Genomic DNA, 21,193 nt, shown 5'->3' with positions numbered 1-21,193 from the left:
CTAATTTTCCTCGTGCTCCTTACAGTGGTAGCTTGTCTTATATGTTATACTATGATAAATATCAGCCACTTACAACATTACGTAATGTTCGTTCTGCTTACACAAGTCCTCCATATAGTAAGATATTTATAATATTTTGCCTACACTATATATGCTCAGAACATATGTATATGTCTGCAACTAAAAAAAAATTGAATTTGTTCCATTTACAGCATCTAGCACTTACAGATGTTAAACTTTGTTATTCAAGCATTGTTCGTTCCTCTGCGACATTAACATAATTTAATTAAAAATTGTAATGTCATGATGTAATATAATAAATAAAGACTATAAATACTTGCATATCTAGAAATATTTTACTAGACTATAGAAAATTTAATACAAGATTAATCTTATAATAATTTTATTTTGTTGTATAATACAATTAATATCTGTAAAAGATATTACATTACCAATCACGTATTGGTTTCTGTGAAGCAAATGTTAATATCCAAGTATTCTTAGGCTTCTTTTGTCTCTGCACTTGATTGTGTCTTGGATGTGCTTTACATTTTACATATAATCTACCATTTATCCATTTAAACAAACATTTTCTGCATCTTCTATGTAAAATCGTTTTCATCTTCAAGCCACAGACAACATTATACATGGGTACAATTGTCTGAAGCAGATTTCCAGAAGCAATTTTGTTATTAAATACATTTGGCAGATTATTTACTGATTGTTTAGTACTCATATGATACATTGTACGAGCTGCAATAGCTGTTGATTCCACTGAAAATATCTTTGGTGCAATAAAACGTATACCTTGACATATTGTTTTAAACATTGAAAATCCACTCATTTTACCTATAAACAAATTCATACATAGTTATGAAAAATATTATAGAACCAACAATTTCATTATCAATATCAACACACGCAAGATACTGAAATTACAAAAATATAAGGTTATTTTAATTTAAGTGGTATAAAAATAATGTAACTTACCAATAATCGTTGACAACACTTGAATTTACGAAAATGTATTTATTGAATAAAATGTGGATAATACAACGTGATAAACTCTATTACTTTTTAATTAAATCTACAATCAATCAAAATGCGTCCAGAACCACGGAACATTAAAGCCTTGACCACATGTACTATTTTGTAGATGCACAAGAAGTCATTTTTTGAAGTGTCTTATTGTAATATTGAGTATTTTAAAATGAACAAGTTAGTATCAAACTAATTCACCTACTTAAATAAATGTAATGTGTTGCATAAATAACAGTTCTATTTATGTTGCGCTTGAAACAAGTTGGTTTTACTAAATCTTTGAGAAAGATTTTTTCAGTTGAATACTTCAATTTATGCAAATAGTAAGTTTTATTATATAAAAAATAAATTGACATTAAATAATTCAAAAATACATAAAAAAATGAATGACACGAACAATTAACCTATAAAATAACATATTAAATAAAAGGAATTGTTCTCTACTTTTTAATTTAATAATCATTTTAATTATACCAATCACTGAAATGTGTTTTTGTTGATATCATTTGATCAACAGTGTGATAATTAATTCTTTTTGTTTAGGTTATATTGTATTTCTTGTTTCCTCTACAAGATATTCTCGATACATTTATTAATTAATTTGTTATGTTAAACATCGTATTGTATCGTAGTGAATTTATACGTGGTTTATGTAATTTGTAAACGGTCAAAATGTTATTACGAAGGATAAACAATTTATTACAAATTCCCGTGAGTATACGTAAAAAAACATAATATATATTTACATTATTTCATACATTATTTCTTATAACTATGTAAATAACTTATTCATTAATGTTTCTTATTTATATTTATGCAAAATATTTTGGGGTTTTATTTCAGGTTTCTACTCAAAAGATCAGTCATCGGTACTTAAATTTTGTACCTGTTGTAGTAGAACAAAGTGGAAGAGGTGAACGAGCATATGATATCTATTCACGTCTTTTAAAAGAGCGGATTATATGTCTAATGGGACCGGTACATCTTTCAATAAGACCTTTTATTATATTTATGTTGTTTAGAATATTATATAATCTGAAAATTTGAACATATAAATAAAGTACTATATTGTTTTATAGATCACAGATAGTGTATCTTCTGTAGTAATAGCTCAACTATTATTTCTACAATCAGAAAGTAGTAAAAACCCAATCCATATGTACATTAATTCACCTGGAGGCAGTGTAACGGCAGGTCTTGGTATATATGATACCATGCAATATGTTCTTCCTCCTGTTTCAACATGGTGTGTAGGACAGGCCTGTTCCATGGCAAGTTTATTATTGGCTGCAGGAGCAAAAGGCATGCGTCATTCATTACCTAATGCAAGAATTATGACGCATCAACCTTCAGGAGGAGTATCTGGTCAAGCTACAGACATACAGATACAGGCTGTAGAAATTTTGAAACTTAAGAAGCAAATAAACAACTTATATGTAAAACATACAGGGATGGAATTGGAGAAGATAGGTACTTGAAGACATGAAATTCTTGTAAAATAGATTTACTGAATATATGCTTATTTGTAGAACGTTCTATGGAAAGAGACAATTTCATGAGTCCAGCACAAGCAAAGGAATTTGGGATAATTGATAAAATTTTAGCGCATCCTATGCAAGAAGAAGAAGAAGTCCAAGAGACAAAATCAGAAGATACTACTCTTGAAGTTACTACACAATCTTAGTGCTAGGACTGAGAAACAAGTCTTAATTAAAATTACGAAATTTTATTAAAACATATATTTATCAATATTTAAAGATAGCAATAAAATATTTTTAAAACAATTACAATCTATATCGTATATATAACTGCACTACAGTACAGTCATTACGCCCACGTTTCATGAACATTATGCACATATAAAATATGGAATGGTGACTTTGTATGCAACAAACATATGAGTTTTTATAACAAACTACTCAAATCACTTTGATAGTATTTCTCTGGCAAGCACAATATATCACCAAGCGTTTATATGTAATGCTATTAATATGAGAAAGACTGCATACAGTAGTAATGGAAGACAAGAATTTGTATCAAAACGTATGTATGTACAAATTATGAATAATTTTGATTTAATGATTGGCAGTTATTCGCTTAAAGTATTCTTAACAGTACTTAGTCGTGTTTTATTATCCCAATAACAGTCTATTATCACCAAAAAATACTTCATAAAAAGGACGGAATTGTTTACGTGTCTCGATGCTAGACAACGATAAAGCATTTCACAGTATAACGACATTGTATGTCAGTAAAAAAAAAACATGTATTTCCCTAATACCAGCTTTCGAAAAACTAGTTTCTTATATGTTTTTGAATCGCACGATTCGTGATTTAAAATTACTGAGGGCACACCTGAGCATGTGCAAGCATCAATATGTCTTTTTTCTCTTTAGGAAATCTAAGCTCCCTTCCAGCTAAACGCGCCGCTTCGAGTTCTCTCTCAGCTAGTGCCAATTCCATGGCGACAACGCCACCGCCACTTTCATGCTCCCTCGCTACCCAATCTAATGCCATTTGACTACGCATATCATCGTCCAAGGCTCGGTGACTATAATGAGCAACCACTTCTTGTCTGCTACATTGTCTTTCCCTCATAGCCTTCAATGATCCATTCCAATGAAGTAATTGAAAGACTGTCATTAATTCTTGAAATTCTAACATTGTTCTTCCACGATTGCATTCTAACATAAAACGAAATGCGCCAATTCCTGTGTTTGGATCCTCTTTTTCATCTCCACTTCCCTGCAAATAAGAGTAATATAAATACACAGCTAACAGCAGTTTGCACATTTTAATGAACGGACAACATACTTGCGCTTGATTACCAACTCCATTGGACGTTGCAGAGGGTTTGGCAAAGCTGGCTCTTGCTTCTGCAACAGCTTTTTCTATAAAATCATCTGTTATCTTTCTTGCTGGGTGTTCATTGAAAACAGAGTTCATTAAAGCAATTTTTGCTGCTGATCTGCGAGCCTCTGCCTTGGTTGGACAATTCTGGAAACTACCAAAACAAGATCCTCCTGGAAGAGTTACATAACAAACGTAAGGTGGACTGGTACCAGGTACAGATTCGTATATGACTAAAGCTCCGTTTCTCAGTTCTGTTCCTCTGCTCTGTTTCATTTGCCAAAACTCTTGCAGAGCTTCTACCACGTTCACTGTAAGAATGAGCAAAATGTTTAGCTCGTATAAATATAAGTTAAGTTAAACAATTTGCAACATACCTCTTCCATAGCCTTGTGTGTGTTTCGCAAAACTATTAACAACAGCATCCACAGCTTCCTTTAATACTTGTTTGTCCCTAGCATCTACCAGTCCTCCTGTTATACCCATATTTTCAGGAACACGGGATTTTGTTTTAACCGGCATTATGCCCTGCATTACCTTTCACAAGCTCACGTACATTTACGTCCTATGAGTACAATTGGGATAAAGGATATAATTAATATACGAGTCATTATGATTTAATGTACTCGATGATATACATAAATCACAAACTAAGTAAATAAAGTCTTAGTTCTAAAAAAACGAACACTGATTGACAGTGTACAAGTAGAGTTTTTTTCTCAGTGTTGTAATCAAAATGAAGATTATCTATGGAATACCTTTTAAGAGAGAGACATAAACAAAGTGCTGCGACGGTTCTTACGTACGTAGCTAAAATCAACGTGACAATGTTAACGAGAACTGTCTTTCTCAGGTGTTCGGTCCAACAGGCCCCGAATGCCGTGCTAGCAACGAAATGGTGCAGCAATTGCTGCGACACCGAAGGCATCAGACGCGAGAAGAAACCCAGGAGGCCCACCTGCAGAGACCCGGATACCCAGGAATTCGCGTAAATTACTCTCCGATCGGCGAACCGAGCGCTGCAGGATCAAATTGCAAGATACATATAATGCGTTTAATGGCCCCGGACCGCTGACGATTTCCAGAAAACCAGGGCTGTCTTGGTTCCTCCAGCACCCCGTTCTATGTCACAGCCGATAATTATCATCGAGGCTTGCCAACTGATCGTGAACGATTTCTACCGCAAACAGTGTCGGATTCCTTCTACGCGGAGCCTGTATCTTAACTATTATAGCCTCTGATTTTCTTCTTTCCTCCTATCCTCAAAGAAATTGAATTATTTTAGAAACTACTCAGTTATCTACATTTCATTTTAAGAGACAATGTAAATTGCAATACAGTCATGACAGATGTTGAATTGACATCGATAAGTCGAGATTAATCAATTAAAGAGATAATTCTGTTATGTCATAATATTTAATGCATTATGTAATGTAGAAAGTAATTAATCACAGAAGAGGATATAATTAGACTTAATATGAAATGTATTTTTTTGTCTTACGAAAATATATAGTAAAATATGTATATAATTACAACAATAGTTCTATAAATTCAAAAGTTATGTTAACTTCTAAACCGAGGATTATAAATAAAGATTAAGGAACGTAAATTAAAACGCAGTAATTGCAAATAAATGTAATTTCATAAAATGTATCCGACTATTGATGGGGATTCTAGGGGTTTCAGAAAACTCAATTGTTTAGTACTCTTTTACAGAACTCTTACTTTGTAAAAACTAAAATTCAAAATTAAAGCAGCATGAATTAATGTCGTGCAGAAATACTGACGTACCGCATAAAGAAAATAATATTAATCACTGAGAAATCATCCGCGTTCGATCCATGGTAAGTATAGTTGGAAATAAATCTTGCCGCTGCAACGGTTCGATACAGGATAAACAATGGCAAGAATTACTTGTTCTTAAAAAGTAACTCGCCTTGACTGGTGCTGCCATTCATAACAAAACACTTAAACTAGTAGAAAAACGATACCGACAGGTGAATGCAACCAGAAAACCAGTAACGCCATCCGCGGTGAAACGCTTAGATTGATAAACAAACAATACCGACACGTGACTTCACTTGGATGTATCTAGTAGTGCCATCCGTGGCAAAAAGCCTTACCCTTCATTACCCTGTAAATTAAAGCATTAAACATGTATTGTAAACATTTCGTACTTTTCCAAATTTGTTGAAACTAAAAAATATAATCATTTACATAGAAATGTACCTGATCAATTTAGACATTAGAATTTCTCTTAAAGCCGCAAGAGTGAATAAAATATTATGAACATTCTTGAAACTGTATCCAGTTAACGGAATAATTTATTAATAAAAAAGGGCGCGTAAACAATATTACTCCTATTTATCATTCTGCAATTGGTAATAATAATTATTTGATAGTATCGTAGCATAAACAATGAAACACACTTTGACCTCATTATACTCCCGCAGTCGAAATTTCGAGTGCCTTAATTTAATATGATCATCAACAAACCGTCTATTTCATATGTTCCATGATAAATTATACGTTTGCTTAACAATTTAGCCATCTTTGCAAAGTAGCTTATTAAAAAATAAGAAAAGAATACTGTTCCCCAATCTATTTCAAATGTACTTTTTAAGTTTACCTTTTTAAAGACGGGAATAAACTGTTCTCGAATTACGACGCTTTTAAAGTGTTTTCGAAATTATTCGTCTGAATTATTCAACTAAAGCGTTGTTCGTCGGATTCATTTCGTATACTTCAGAAAACGCGAAAGTCTGTAATTTGCAAGACACAGGGTAGTCACGATACGTGGCAAGGATGATCTTTTACTTCCTATGGCTTACGGTCGCGCCTAACAATTTACGCGCGCACATTTCCCGCGTGGTCCAGGCATAAGTGCATGCGTGCATTGGACCCGAGCTTGTGTGCGTTGCCTGAGAATCAGCTGAGCGCCAGCTGTGCTCCCCGTAACGGCCAATAGGAAACACGCGTCGATTACACAGCAGCGCCACGGATATACGGCCGGTGCCCACTGGTTTGGCGTTCCCGCGAAACTCATTCGTAAACGCGAGTTCGCGAATTAAAAACATTATTCTGTGCCCACACACCTCTATCGACGGAACAGAGTAACGGGACCGAGTGAGCAGTGCACAGTGTGTTCCAGTGCGACGATATTTTCGTAGATTTCTCATAAAAGTTGTGGTATAATCGAGCGGGAAATACAGATGCGCAGTACGCGTGGGTGCAGCGACTCCTCGGATCTATGTATCGTTTATGCACGACATTTCACGTTTTAATACGAATGTATCATATCGCCGTGGCAAAACACGCTTCTCCTGGATAATGCATATCAGTTTACTCGGGCATCCGTGATATTTTACTGGAGAAAAGCCCCGCGATACGCAGGCGTCTGTCCAACGACGCCAGCGTTGCACCGTGTTTCCGCAACCCTTAAATTCACTGGATATACGTAAATGCACCGGTGTTTCCGTACCGGAATGAAATAGTTGGACCTTCAGGGGACTACTTCATCGAAATTTGTAACATTTTTGGCTATTTGAGGTTATGGTATATATATAGAGGGCGTGACAGTGGCAGATTGCAAGCAGGGGTTGGTCATCGTTTCGCGCGCTGGTCTCCCGCGCTTCGACTTCCACGTCCCTTATTTTTCCCAAGATTCACCGTTCTGTGATATTTCGAGGCTGGAAATAATATCGAAAAAGACTCCAAGAAATTTTCGTGCTACGCAACCGACCAGTAATAAGAAGTTATAATATAAAATATCGAATCAAACGTAGCCGAGTATACGTGCATTATGGCGATCGGGTGCGTGTAAGCTTCGCGCGCTCTTTCACTTTTCGTCGATTTTCTTGGGGAAATTCACGGGCGTACGCTGCGAAAACCAAGCGGAGGTTCTATCGAGGTATCGACCAGCCCCTGTGCGAATTAAAAAAGCCCATTCCCGTTGGAAATATTTCTTGAACACGTCGACAATTCTGCAACAAGATGCCACAGACGAGGTGAGCAAAAGTCTTTCCATTTGGTCTTGAAAATTTCATTCTATTCTGTGGATATTTTGTCGGGGACACTTCCAGATTTTTAAGAATATGTTTCACTTGATTTAAACAATTTAGCACGGTTTGTAAGTGAAAAAAAAATGTTTAAATATACGTGTATAACCTTTTTCATTGGACACTCGCTTCTTGAACGTTTTACCAATATCTGGTAAATAATACGAGCGACATTTTCTATTTATTACTTTCTGACCTGTTGACGAGTGTACAAAGCAGTATAGAAAGTATGCATATGATACGTACAAGGTCAAAAGACGTATTAGACATGCTATAACGTTCCTTTTTTAGTTGGAATCTAGAAATGTTTTGATCGATTCTATTTTAATGTTACACTTCGTTTTTTTAACTGCAAATATATAATTATAGATTATGAGGAATAACATTTAAAAAATGATCCTTTTGGTCTGTTTAGTTTGCAGGAAAAGAAATCACAGACTTATTTGCAAGGTGGCAAAGTGGTAATACAATCTTTAAAACGTAAAAGGCGTACAACTGAAATCTCTGAGGACTCGGAGAATGTATACCCACCTAGTAAAATACCAGCATTATCAAATGTATCATGTACAGAATCATGTCATTCAGTTCATTCATTGGAAAATACATGTACACCTCATCAAGTGTCTCCACTGAAAGAGCAACAAGAGCCAGCCACATGGTCTGACCTGCGAAATGCAACTTGTTTCTTGACACCATCGTCATCTAACAATGTCACAAACAGACCTAGTCCTTTACCTTCGTTTCCTTGGGCTGATGGCTCTCAAGTGTGGTCTCACATGTGTTCAGGTGATCAGAAGACTGTTATCCAAAGGAACCCACAAATGTTCCAAAGGCATCCAACATTACAGCCACGTATGAGAGCAATTTTATTGGATTGGTTAATCGAAGTCTGTGAAGTGTACAAGCTACATAGGGAAACTTATTACCTCGCAATGGATTATATAGACAGATATTTGTCCATTCATCAAAATGTCCCTAAAAATCAATTGCAATTAATAGGCATCACATGTCTTTTCATAGCTGCCAAGGTTTATATTTTTTTCTTCTTTTATTTGATTATTTTTTATTGAGTAATCGGGTTAACAGAATTTATTATTTTATTGCAGGTCGAAGAAATATATCCACCCAAAATAGCAGAGTTTGCATATGTCACAGACGGGGCTTGTACAGAAGAAGAAATCTTAGGAAAAGAATTGATAATACTGAAAGGTCTTGGATGGAACTTATCCCCTGTGACAGCACCTGGTTGGCTTAATATTTATATGCAAATTGAATCGGGTGATTGGTCAAGACCAAGTGCTTTTATCTATCCTCAATATGGAGGTCTACAGTACTCTCAAGCTGCTCAACTGTTAGATCTAGCTACTTTGGATGAAGGAAGTTTGAAGTTTCCATATAGTCATATAGCAGCAGCAGCCATCTATCATACGCAAGGAAGGGAATGTGCCCTAAGGGTGTCAAGTATTCCATGGGAGCAACTTGCACCCTGTGTCAAATGGCTTAATCCATTTGCAATAACAACAGCAGAAGAGGGTTCACAGTTCCTTTTAAGGTCAGCAGTACCACCTGTGGAATCTAACTCTGGATCTGGACTCAGGGCAACAGTGCCCAATATAGTGATGGATGAATCACACCGTATCCAAACACACGTAGTGGACTTAAATATGCTAGAAAGGGCACAACAACGATTAGCTGATGAGATACCATGCACTGATACAAATGAATCTGATTCGAATACCGAATCTGGAAGACAAAGCCCAAATGAAAGTGGCCTCTTAACTCCACCATCTAGTAGTCAGAAGAATTCTACAACGCCGTCGCGTCCCCCACCGCAATTGCATCCGTATACATAATTAAACACATGCACACTTCATGCGTGAACGATGAAGTGTTTCATTTACTAACTGTTGGTGAATGATTTTTACTAGGCACTGTAGTGTATATGTCTTTTAGGAAGTATCATTTCATTGCTTCGAATAATACTGCCAATGTGTAAACATGCACATGTGCTACTAAACCATGGGATTGCATTAGTGCACGGTGATAACAGTATACGCTGTTCATTGTCGTAAATAATACGGTGCTTCCCGTTTAAGTCCGTTGTTTCGTGCAATGGGACTTTTATTTGTTATAGTAAGATTTACAGTACAAGGTGTTAACCATTTTCTATAGTGTTCAGAAATGGTACAGAGTTAATTTAATGCTACTTATTTTATTATAGACGTTTAAATACGAAAAGTGCCTTATGTGAAGGAACATAAACTTACATAGAAGCCAATGGCTAATTTCTGTGATTATATCCCTGCAGTGAAACGAAATGCATTACGTTAATACATCAAGGTGATTCAACTATCACTACTGCCAGAAATTTGAATTAGCGTTTGCAAAAGTGTCCTTAAAGTAACCGTTTTACCTAGTTTCAAGATAAATGAGAGCATTGTGAATAGTATTCTTTTATATAATTCGCTTTATTTTAACGCAACTTGTTATAATGATGCGTTACTGAGCCGGGTGAATGTATTTTTATGTATATGTACATTGTGAGGTACTAATAATAAGTAAACAAAAAAAAAGAAAGCAGCGACGAAGGTGCGAGGGGATGAATGACTGGTATGAGCGAAGGATAAGACTACTAATTATTAAATAAGAAACTTCGTGATCGATTTACACTGCCTTGTATGTAGTGACGCGGCGGTTTATTCACATTTGTATGAAAAAAATTTGACAATAAACATTTGTAAATCTCACATTTAAATAGAAAACTTTTCCTGCTACCGATCACGCGATACTCCAATCGATACACCAAACGGAGAAAAAACATGCGATTTACCACGATATCGTTACGGAATTTCGAAGTCAAGAATCGCGTACCGCGCAACAAATGATCGATACATCGTATCGATATCATCAGCCGCGAAAACGGCACAGTAGCGCCGTGGAGATTCACCCAAACACTGCGAGGTGCGTTGCGATTGGTCGTCCCGTTCGCATTCAAGTTGTCAAACGGCGGACAGCCGTTAAGAAAGCGGTTGGGAGTTTAACATCGTAACGCTGGCGACTTCGACTAATTTTTGCGTTTCGTTTCCCGAATTTAAGCTGTTCTCACGCTCTGATATCGCATCGAGACAACTGCCGTTAAAATCGACCAAAGGTGATTCTAAAGTTTGGCGGGAATTCGTGACCAGAGGAAGCCCCTTTGTTTCCAACATCGTGAAGAGTGAACGTGAATGCTGACGCTGATCGTTTCAAGTGTTTCTCGATTTGGATACGAAACGCGTCGCAATTCAAAGTGATTTTCGGTGAACCCACGTCTGTCAATAGTGTAACGGCGAATGCATTTAATGAACCCAACAAGGACTGTTTAACAAATATTCGTGCGATATTGCCAGGATGTCAAGTCCGAGGAGCATCAGTTCGGTTCGTGAAGGAACCAGGGTGGTGCTTCGCGAAATCACCGCATCCCTTCACAATTCGCCTCCGATGCAGTCGTCTCATTTCAAGGTACTCGTACTCTTCGTTCCTCATCTATTCGATCTTTCGGTTTTATGTACACATGACCTCGAATACCTAGACACTCGCAGAGGTTCGACGTTCTCGTCCTTTTTTCGGTTGTTTTCTCTTCGTCCCGCCCTTTCCGCCTGCCTTTATTGCCAACACTCGCCAACAGCCGGAGAATCCCTATAAATAAACTCTGAATCTCCAGGAGCACCTTGAAACGAAAATAAGTTTCGTCTCTCGCGCGGCAGCATTTATTTGACGGCCAAAAAAGAACGCATGCTCGCGAAGAATTCACGGAATGAATTTGCGTTGAATGAGCAGCGATAACCATGCGTCCGCCGTGTGGCTTGTGCGAAGTACACGAAGAGAGAGCGTTCAAAATATTTTTTTTTTCAACGTTACGAAGAACGTGATTCAAAACAAGAGCAACGTAGTTTACGACAATGCAGAGCTATAGTGTAATGAAATGAAAGAATTATTAGTTAGATCAACGAGAGAATGAAAAGATAACAACGAGTCGACTCGTCTTTTACTGTTGATAGGTTAAGGCCCATTGGACCCTTATATGACGTACGATACTTCATTGTCCCCCACCCTTGACAGTTTTCGTGGAAATGGTTCTTAATGCTTTGTATGTGTCGCCTCGCGTAACTGTACATATATTATCTTTATATTTAATGATATCGTGATACTTGTCACGCACGGCGAATGATTAATTTAGAGAAGTACAGTTACCGAACGTATTAACACGGGGCCGTAGACCTCTTGCGACATGTTTGCGAAAAAATGTTCACATTTTTCGCGCGCGCCAAGCAAAAACTGGTTTACCCCTTGAACCGGTTCTACTCGCGCCGTGAAAAAGTCGTTGCATTCCCGTTCGCGTTCACGGAAGTGACGAAGCGTACACACCGATTGAGAAACGAGTCAGCTTCGCGCTGTCGATTTTTCTTTTCAGATACGACGTACAGGTTAACCTTTTTTTTTTTCTTTAGCTGCAGTGAAAGTGTAACGAAATTAGTACATAGCCCAGACTAATTAGATCTACTTTATCAATTCAAACGGATCGTTGACTGCAGCGGAGAAAACATTCGCAACAGTTCTCCGCCATTATCCGCTAAACTGAAGAAGAAATGTTATTAAATTTGAAGCGTTTTGTGTTGTCTCTTATCGAATTAATCTAATCTGGCGCACTGAAAGTTCGTTCGCTCTCGAATTACGTTTAACGTTCAGCTACCTCCGTTCGGGAGAAAGTGTTGATTATCAAGAACGGAATAGAGAATATTCAGAATTCTTGTTGCGTCAGATGCATATCGCAAAAATTAATAGAATTGTCTATAAAGCGTACAGACTGCACCAGCGCGCTAATTATCCAGATAGCTCAAGATAGTAACGCTGTTACGTTTCCTGCATTCTCTAAGCATTTCATTACCAAACTATGGATACAAATGTTCGCAAATTGAAAATTATATTAATACGGGGAAATCGGGATTGAATAAAAATCCTTCTACCAACGATTCCCATTATACTTATTCTGATAAAGTCTCAGTAGATAACTGCGATGAATATGTAGAATCCGTAGACCGCTCGTTACCTCGGATCTAAAAGAGTACCCGAAGCGAGACCGATCCGTCCTCGCCCGGCGAAGGGGTCGATAATCGGTGGAAAGGTTAAGACCGCCGATCTTCCGTATCGATCGATCGTAAATCAATTTACCGGTCGTGTCATCGGAGGACTTGATTAAAGGGTGTCCACGTGTCACTCCAGATAGCGCCACTCCGTTCGTAGATAGGCTTCGCGTGCCTCGAATCTGCGTCCCACCGCGCTTCTTCCATAGTTGGTGATCTTTGTAGCGTAATGCCCGTGCGGCGTGTGCGCGGTCCGACGTTCGAACAGCGGTATTAAAGGAGGTAGAGGAGAAGTGTATTATATCGGTACGCGTATCATCGTGGCAGTACGGTGGCGATGACTCTCCCGTGGCCGGCGGTTTTTCTTTTCGATAGAGAAGCCTGTTACACCACGTTAGACCGCGAAATCGTCCTGTGGAAAGGTGAGCCGTGACGCTGCTGCAGCGTTTCGCCAAGTGTATTGTATCGCGGGTCGCGTGCACACATCCGCGCACAACCGTGTACGTGCACCACGTTTGGTGCCCGCTCGCGCGCCCGCCAGCCAGTGGTAGTGGTGGATGTCTAGAGTATCGACTGGAGAATGCTCTGCGCTAATATTAGAATTTCGAGAGGAGAGATGTAATCCTCCTGGTCGAGATCGTCAGGTTCGGTGAGTGGGCTGTCTTCTCCGGCAAAAATTCGTCGCGGCGCAGACGAGCTATCTTGCGAGAGCTAGTCGCGTTCCGTTCGATTCCTTCGAACGTCCGACGCTATCGATTGCGAACGACCGAAATGCGATTCAACGTCCATACGCAGCTTTCGTTCCATCCGACTCGGAGGTCCATAGGACCCGAAATCAGTCTCAATCGGACGGGTATCGCGTCTGCGTTGGCCACTTTAGAGTACACTCGGAAGCTAGACATTCTTCTAGGCGAGAATCGACGAAATTCTGTCACGGAGTACAGTCAAGTCGCAGGGCCGTAAGTAATGGGCCTACGAATTTCGCTAACTGTATCTCGATTCGGCTTTCTAGCTTGTTCCTTGTCTACCGGAAGTGTCCTCACCCAGAGGCTAGTGACCAAGGAGGATCGATCCCAGTTCACTGGTGATTCGTGACCCCTTGGTACACATACAGTTCAGAGATGTCCATTCTAGACGGTACGAATTCTTCGCGGATTTCTATTTCAATGAGGGATCGCGCTTCCGCTCGGGACACAGCTGTTTTTAATCGAATCATCTGTATGTATCAAGGTGGAGAGAGAGAGAGAGAGAGACACACCCCTTCGAGAGGTGTCATTCTCTCTCTCTCTCTTTTCCTTTGTCTGTGTCATCGCGCAACCAGATGGGAATGACTCATGCCAATGGTGTGTGTGTTGCTTGCTTGCGGTCTCTCCGCGACGATGTCAAGAACGCGCCGAATAAGGAGCTCGCGGCTCCTCGGGTTTCGAGGGGAATTGCTGCCACCGATTGCTCGAATGCCCACCACGATTCGCGAACGGTGTGCTCAGCCGTGTACGCGTTCGCTTTACACCGTGGATTAGCAAGTAAAAGCGCACCGTGTACACGTCACGGTCCCGCGGCTCTGTCCTTATAATTTCAAGTCGCCGTGTCGGCGCCGATCAACCTGTCCCGCCGCGCGGGAATTCTGTCCACCGTTTAACCCTTCGCGGACGAGGATTCTCTGGAATATATAAAACCTTCAGCGGATGGAGCTAAATGGTACATCGGTTGCTTAAATAATAGGAAAAACTACGTGTTGATCTCTTGCTGTTTTAGTAATTAGATCATTTACGACTAAGTGCTAGAAACGTGAAAATTTCATGTCGCCGGAATGTCGGCGTTCGCCCGCAAAGGGTTAAACCACTTCTGGCCTACATTTCATAACCTTTCTTCTGCACCTCCTTCGATCGATTCCTCGCGAGTCCGCGGTCGAAGTTCCCTGCTTCGCGCTCGTTAACCTTTGGAAGGCTAAAATGGGAGGTTAGGTGGGGAGAGACTCCTTTAGCCCACCGGTTACAAAATACCTCGACTCTCTCTAGAATAATTTAGGAAAGAATTTGATACCGCAGATTTTTAGGTTACATACGCATTATTTTTTTTTGTATATAATAAATGGTTATGCATGGAAGATTGGTGTGTTCTCGGGTTTAGACTTTTTAGGGTTGACTTTTTTGGGAGGCTTAATGTGAGGTTAGACGGGGAGAGACTTCTTTAGCCCACCGTGACAAAATACCTCGACTCTCTCTAGAATAATTTAGGAAAGAATTTGATACCGCAGATTTTTATGTTAAAAAGGCGTTATTTTTTTGTAAATAGATATCAGAAGTAAATGGTTATGCGTGGAAGATTGGTTTGTCTTCGGGGTTTAGACTTTTTAGGGTTAACCACCGGATAGCGGAATGCCTAACAGTCTGATAAAGAGCAGAGTCGGTCAGTTTCCGATTGCTGATAAAACTTCTTATCTGTACAATGGAAACCAATGTGTGTTGCTACTTGAATTTTCATTCATTGATAACGTTTCTTCGTTGAGTGTTAATCAGACTGCAAGCCTTGAGGATAAATGACGCAAATTTCTTAGAATTTTTATCTTAACCTGTTGCTCTGTAATTTATTTCTCTACTATGATACAATTACTTTGTCGTTAATTTATTGACCAAAAGAGAAAATTTCTATGCAGTCTATGTTTGCTCTGGTGTAATAATTGATAACAAAAGAATAATACTTAATTTGAATTCGTAAAAATTTAGTAATTATGCTTGTTAAATTGTTTAAAATCTTCACCACGATTCTGGCGCAGTATCGTAAGGCAAAGGGTTAAAAGATGCAAATAATTCTCCAAGTTACACCGAAAAATTCATTTCGTTCTACAATAGAGAACACTAATTCGTTAAAACGATTATCGGCCGAACATTCGGCATGAAATAAAATTGCACAACGCGCCACGCGATAAATCGTTACGTGTCTGGGCCACTCCGATCGACATTTATTCCAGCTGGTAGAGAACGGGGCGAGCGGTAATTAGCCGTAACCCGAGAAGCTTGACTGTCATTCCATCTGTATGAACGCGCCGATATGCGTTTAATTGTCTCGTTCCCCGGCAGACCCGACGCGTCGACTAATTTGTTGCGTCCACACCGGGATCTCCTTTTGCTGTCGCAGCGTCGACGCATTCGCAATTGCAGCGGTCGCGTGCAGCCTTGGCTCGGCCACTAGGCATAGTAAACTGTCTAAACACGCGATCGGCGTTCGTTTTGCATATTAATTGATCTCGAGTCCTTGCCGAGCCTTTGCAAAAAATATGTCGGTGAGTCCCTTATCACGTAACGTTGGATCGGACACGTGGTTCGGACTTTCAATCGAAAGTAATAAATACGAGCATTCCTCGCATCAATGGAAGCTTCATCGGTTTAATATTGAATAGCTGATACGGACAGCAAACAATGAAATAATTCTTGCGAACTCGTATAATCATTCGTATGGCATAGAGTTCAACGAAATAAAATGCTTCTGTTGAATGGAACAATAGTCTGTGTTTGATCATCTGTGATGACCAAGTCATTGGCGTACCAGTACGTCATCCCAGTTAACTGTTCCGATATGACTGTACCGTATCACCGAAGCGATGAGATTCGCTAATGAGATCAAAGCGATACGACTGTACCGTGTTATTCTTTTGAAAAATAACGTAGAATATTCAACCCTTTGCAGTCAAAAGTTTTTCACTAGAAGTATGCAATATTTTCGAATGAGATAAAGATTTTATTTCAATGTTCCACATAGCGATGCACTATACAAAGTTTAATATAAATATTTATATTATATTAACGCGTTGAACGCCGCACGACTTCATAGAGCAAAATACACAAAATGGAAAAAATACAATATTAAATCATTTGACTGAATTGGATCATTGCACGTTCATCAAACTGAATGCCACCGTGATGAGTATCATTATTTATAATATAGAAGTGTTTGCGAATAATCATTGTTTAATTGAGTGAATTATAGTGATTCGATTCGCTTGGGGGTCACCAGTGGTCCCCATAGCATTCAACGTGTTAATATTCTACTTTATTTATTTATGTTTTTGTTATATTAATATTCTGTATTTATATTGATATTCTACTTTGTAATTTGGCGACTAAGCGGTGACCGAGAGTCGTCTCTCGAAGGCCAAGAGTTAAGAACGGCTGACGAATCCACAGGTTTCGAATAAATTAGACGGATCAGCGTCCGATAATTGTAACACCGATAACTCGGCCGATGTCACTGAACCCGCGATACGTCGGATATTTTTAATTTCTCGAGGAACGGCGTACAGGAAGAGGACAGAGGGAAGCGCGCGAGTGCCGAAAGAAACTGGAGTAAACGGTCGCCGGCTCTAAAAACGAAGAGAAAACACACAAAGACGGGAAAAGGGGTGAATGGCTGACGAGAGACGTCCCGTGCCGTCGAAAATAAGCGTGTGTAGGGGGTGACGGCATCAAGGTGGGGAAGCAACGAAGGCTGCGTGGGGTTCCGTGGACCCGCACGTAAATATGGCCCCGAAATCTGCCGACAGCGGCAGCCGAAAGCGGAGGTCCTTCGGGAAGTCATGGGGAATCTCGTTCACAAGGTAATCCTGCGGCGCGATACACATTTCGTCGACACTAACAACTCCGCGAGAACTGGCACGCACGGTCGAATAATTACAAGAGACCGGACCAAAGGTCGGCCGGTTTCGAAATTCGCTAGATAGAGATCACTCGCGGATCTGTCCGAACCAGTGTCCGCTTAACGTCCTCGTCTCGCGGACGAATTCTTCGTATTTTATTTTGCCTACCCGATACACGCAAGGAACAGAGTACAAGATCCACAACAATCCACAAGATGATTGATCCTAATATTTCCTAGGGACTTTCTTTCCGAGAGCCTTTCCCCTGCGTCTCAAGATCATCTACTCAACCTCCGACCGTTAACTTGGATGTCCGTATAAGATCAACGTATCTCGAAGAACAACAGAAGACCCGTTTCAAAGGTAAATCAATCGTGCACCGTCATCGAAAACAGTTCTCAAGAATTAAGTTCCAGAGGAGCGTTAAAGCGAACGAAGAAGTGACAAACGAACTGGGAGCAAAAATTAGATTTACTCGAGTAACTCGACGAAAACAGAATGGAGAACAGCGTGAGAAGCATTGGCAGCATCTATATTTGCAAGCCGTTGCCAGCGAATTGGTATCAAGACATCGATACGATCTACCGAGTTTCCACACGGGCCACAGCCGCCGATTGCCAACGGTTTAACGCAACGCGAAGCCTTGGAAATGCACCGATCGCTCCGCCCGGCGAAGAGAGATCACTTCCTTCGACTTACCTCCTGTCGGATCGGCGTCGATCGGTTCACAGAATGCGGGGAACCCGGCCGTTCGCGATCGAGCGAGCTGGTTTTTTGCCCGGAGTACGCGAGCCGCACCATTATGAGCGGCGGCCCGCTCATAACTGTTCTTGGCATGGGTACGCGCGCGGCCGAGGGACTGGCGCGGGATTCAGCAAAACAAAATCCTTCTCTCTCCGCCCCTATATTTTATAATTAGTCGCAGCGAGGTGAACAAGTTGCGCAATTCCTGAAAGAAATCCGCGGCCATCCGCCGCTCGAACGTCAGCTGATCCGGCTCAGTGAACGGTGAAACTGGCTGCGAGACACGCGAACGTAGAACCCGCGTTTTCCGCAGGGAACATGGAATACATCAATAAGCTGCTGCTACGCGCTGCCGCGATCCCGGCAAGGACGTCGCCCACGCCACCGGTATTTTGCGTCTGATTCGAGTTTCCGAGTTACTCTCTCTTTTTATCCCGCTCTCTTTCTGTTCCTCTCCGCGTATCTCGCGACGCGAGAAACTCTCGTTTAAGACCGCCTCGCGGATCGAATGGTCGGAACGGAACAGTGCTCGCGATTTCTACGGATTCGTAGAGGTGTGACGTGTAATCTTTGTACGAACATTGGGCACCGATGTGTTCTTGCGCGACCGATATAGTTTAGACCCGCTAGCAATGTTCTTGCAGCGTTCCCCTCCTATGTAGAGCTTCGCGGATTTCTGAAGCAACTGACGATGGGATACGCTTGATTTACTATGGTAACTCGATTTTAACAGTAGGTTTGCGGAATGCGTCGAACTGAAGTTTTATGACGTTTAGAAAATGTTCACGTCGATTTCGGTTGATGCAATACGAACAATAGAACGAACTATGCGATGAATGCACGTAAACCTAGTGTTAAAAGGAAGTTTCAGCTAGAACTTATTCACTAGAATATACAGTGTTCAGTGTAAACCTTAATAATGATTCTACTGTTACTGCTAAGTTCGAGTTACTACCGAAGAAAGGATTTGTCTCGTTGGTTGCTCTATACACGTGTAAAGTTTCGCGGTCGGTGGGAGACACTTCGAGAACACTCCCTGTTCGACCAGGACTAATGAATTTTCGTTTTCTGTCCATTAGAGCGGCAACGACAGTTCGCTACAGAAGACAGCAGAGCATGAGGTGAAGGTCCGTTTCGCTCGGGAGTTCGCCGACGTCGGATCGATTGGTTATTCGGTCCCAGAGTCCCTGTCCTCGGCGAGCAGTTTCCAGAGCCTCAGCAGCACCCTCAGCACAAAGAGCAGCAGCGGCATATGCCCGGATTCGGTGCCCCAGAGCCCGGACCAGATATCGAACACCTCCTATGCGAATCCAACTATACCGGACGTCGATGATCTGATTCACGGTTGCGCGGGGATCAAGATCAACAACGACGAGGACACCTCGTACAGCTGTCTCCAGGACACGCAGGACCTCAGTCAGGATCAGACATTCGCATCCGCCACCGACGAGCCGATCGCTGACCTCACGAGGGAGCTAGTCACCGACAGCTCGCTGGTCGAGTCTTGTAACGTCACTCAGATTATCGAGACCGGTTCGTGTTCGGCTGTCAATCTCACGCAGGACCTTCAGGATCGACCGATTCTACTGACGCCTGTGATACAGACAGAGGAGCCCACGGAGAAACCGATTTCTCCCAGCGAGAACAATGACTTGATTCCTAGCCTTCAGACCAGCAGCTTCGACGACGTCGAGGAGCTTCCACTGCCGCCGCTCAGCACAGAGGAGTCTAACTTACATTCTACGGTTTGCCTGTCGTCCGACTTTCCGAGCCTAGATGCGTCTAGAACCGAGAAGCTGGTCGTAGATGAGGATATTCAGATACGGACCGATTCTGTAATTGTAAATACTATACCCTGCGCCGCGTTAGACTCTGTAACTTCGGTGTCGACGTTTACGGAACATGTGGAGGACTTATCGTTGCCTAGTCTACCGACCTTGACCTCGTTGCACATAACAGATTCCTCGCGACAGTCCGAGAACGATGCTCGTGAGGCTGACAAGAGTTCATTGGCCGAACTTCTATCGCCCGTGAATGACTCGAATGTCGCGATCACCGAGCAGCCCAAGAATTCATCGAACAACGTCGACCCAGCGACCGAGGATAATATTAATAAGGAACTAGGGACTATTTCGTCCGACTTCTGTGATGCCGCGATCAGTAGGGAGAGCTGCACAAACTTATTGAATGAGACTTCTCTCTTGTTACCAAGAACGCCTGAGAAAACTGAGGAGAACTTGGAGACCAGCGAGCCAGTAGAGACTGAAAGCGAGAAAATTGTTAGCGACATTGTAGTAACTCCAAAGGTAGATAGCTTCGAGGTGGTTGTCACCCCTTTAGTAGAGAAAGAGGTCGAAGAAGTTAAGTCTGATGACTTTGTGGACGCTCCAGAGGTGTTAGAGACGATAAATGTAATAGAATCTGTGAAGGAGGTAAAAGAGGACAAAGAACTTTCCAATGAAAAATTAGATAGGACGTTAACTTTTGAAGATGCATTGTTGGATGCCGAGATCGTGCCGGTAGAAGAGCAGTATAACGAATTCAAGCCTCAAAGGCAAAGCACTACGCTAGCATTGCCTACTGACATCGAGCAACCAAACTTTGATGAATTAAAGTCGGCTGCTGAGCAGATAGCAAATGATATTTTCAAGTCCTCGCTTGAACTCCCAGAAGAAAGTGACCGTTTTGTTACCGCAACTTCTGACAGTGAGTACCATTTTTGTTTGAAGAATATTGTTTCATGA

General features: G+C 40.9%; 5 protein-coding genes across 16 annotated transcripts in view; 3 read left to right on the top strand and 2 right to left on the bottom strand.

Annotated features, from left to right (window-relative positions):
• Positions 1–386: 386 nt before the first annotated feature.
• Positions 387–844, bottom strand: mRpL36 (mitochondrial ribosomal protein L36). The gene has a single exon (XM_076366174.1). The coding sequence runs from the start codon at positions 842–844 to the stop codon at positions 449–451; it is 396 nt and encodes a 131-aa protein (XP_076222289.1). The 3' UTR covers positions 387–448.
• A 230-nt stretch (positions 845–1,074) lies between these two features.
• ClpP (Caseinolytic protease proteolytic subunit) lies at positions 1,075–2,825 on the top strand. 2 transcript variants are annotated; one of them, XM_031982248.2, is made up of 5 exons: positions 1,075–1,218; positions 1,585–1,752; positions 1,885–2,019; positions 2,121–2,511; positions 2,571–2,825. In XM_031982248.2, the coding sequence occupies exons 2-5, from the start codon at positions 1,714–1,716 to the stop codon at positions 2,723–2,725; spliced, it is 720 nt and encodes a 239-aa protein (XP_031838108.1). In that variant the 5' UTR covers positions 1,075–1,218; positions 1,585–1,713; the 3' UTR covers positions 2,726–2,825. The 2 variants fall into 2 exon arrangements, with proteins under 2 accessions (XP_031838108.1, XP_031838107.1); XM_031982247.2 differs by having other exon boundaries at positions 1,218–1,364.
• An 8-nt stretch (positions 2,826–2,833) lies between these two features.
• lft (Limb expression 1 family member lowfat) lies at positions 2,834–18,559 on the bottom strand. 8 transcript variants are annotated; one of them, XM_076366168.1, is made up of 6 exons: positions 18,405–18,559; positions 6,121–6,263; positions 5,683–6,025; positions 4,650–5,147; positions 4,269–4,456; positions 2,835–4,202 (listed from the first exon to the last, which is right to left on the bottom strand). In XM_076366168.1, exons 5-6 carry the CDS (start codon positions 4,423–4,425, stop codon positions 3,382–3,384), a joined length of 978 nt encoding a protein of 325 aa, XP_076222283.1. In that variant the 5' UTR covers positions 4,426–4,456; positions 4,650–5,147; positions 5,683–6,025; positions 6,121–6,263; positions 18,405–18,559; the 3' UTR covers positions 2,835–3,381. The 8 variants fall into 8 exon arrangements, with proteins under 8 accessions (XP_076222287.1, XP_076222283.1, XP_076222285.1 ...); XM_076366170.1 differs by lacking the exon at positions 18,405–18,559 and having other exon boundaries at positions 4,650–4,701; positions 4,850–5,147; positions 6,121–6,856; XM_076366173.1 differs by lacking the exon at positions 18,405–18,559 and having other exon boundaries at positions 2,848–3,786; positions 3,856–4,202; positions 6,121–6,856.
• On the top strand, positions 7,748–10,698 carry CycE (cyclin E). The gene is made up of 3 exons (XM_031982240.2): positions 7,748–7,898; positions 8,365–8,977; positions 9,056–10,698. The coding sequence occupies exons 1-3, from the start codon at positions 7,885–7,887 to the stop codon at positions 9,800–9,802; spliced, it is 1,374 nt and encodes a 457-aa protein (XP_031838100.1). The 5' UTR covers positions 7,748–7,884; the 3' UTR covers positions 9,803–10,698.
• Positions 11,310–21,193, top strand: part of tacc (transforming acidic coiled-coil protein) — an 11,584-nt gene continuing 1,700 nt past the window's right edge. For 2 of the 4 annotated variants that reach the window (XM_031982236.2, XM_076366165.1), the window contains exons 1-2: positions 11,310–11,450; positions 19,529–21,155. In XM_031982236.2, the coding sequence (XP_031838096.2) occupies positions 11,340–11,450; positions 19,529–21,155 (1,738 nt within the window). In that variant the 5' untranslated portion in view covers positions 11,310–11,339. Of the gene's footprint in view, positions 11,451–18,674; positions 18,837–19,028; positions 19,165–19,528; positions 21,156–21,193 lie in introns of those variants that run through there. The other 2 variants (XM_031982237.2, XM_031982238.2) reach the window with 2 other exon arrangements.

The sequence above is a fragment of the Nomia melanderi genome, chromosome 3 (genome assembly GCF_051020985.1).
Source record: "Nomia melanderi isolate GNS246 chromosome 3, iyNomMela1, whole genome shotgun sequence".
Lineage (NCBI taxonomy): Eukaryota > Metazoa > Arthropoda > Insecta > Hymenoptera > Halictidae > Nomia > Nomia melanderi.
This window is presented reverse-complemented; position numbering and strand designations above follow the sequence as displayed.

Bases quoted from the DNA above. Each gene is read 5' to 3' on its own strand.
- mRpL36 (XM_076366174.1), bottom strand. From the start codon at position 844: ATGAGTGGATTTTCAATGTTTAAAACAATATGTCAAGGTATACGTTTT.
- ClpP (XM_031982248.2), top strand. From the start codon at position 1,714: ATGTTATTACGAAGGATAAACAATTTATTACAAATTCCC. The intron at 2,020-2,120 runs GTACATCTTTCA...ATTGTTTTATAG, and splicing joins TTATATGTCTAATGGGACCG to ATCACAGATAGTGTATCTTC. The intron at 2,512-2,570 runs GTACTTGAAGAC...GCTTATTTGTAG, and splicing joins GATGGAATTGGAGAAGATAG to AACGTTCTATGGAAAGAGAC.
- lft (XM_076366168.1), bottom strand. From the start codon at position 4,425: ATGCAGGGCATAATGCCGGTTAAAACAAAATCCCGTGTTCCTGAAAAT. The intron at 4,203-4,268 runs GTATGTTGCAAA...TCATTCTTACAG, and splicing joins CACACAAGGCTATGGAAGAG to TGAACGTGGTAGAAGCTCTG.
- CycE (XM_031982240.2), top strand. The intron at 8,978-9,055 runs GTTTATATTTTT...ATTTTATTGCAG, and splicing joins GTCTTTTCATAGCTGCCAAG to GTCGAAGAAATATATCCACC.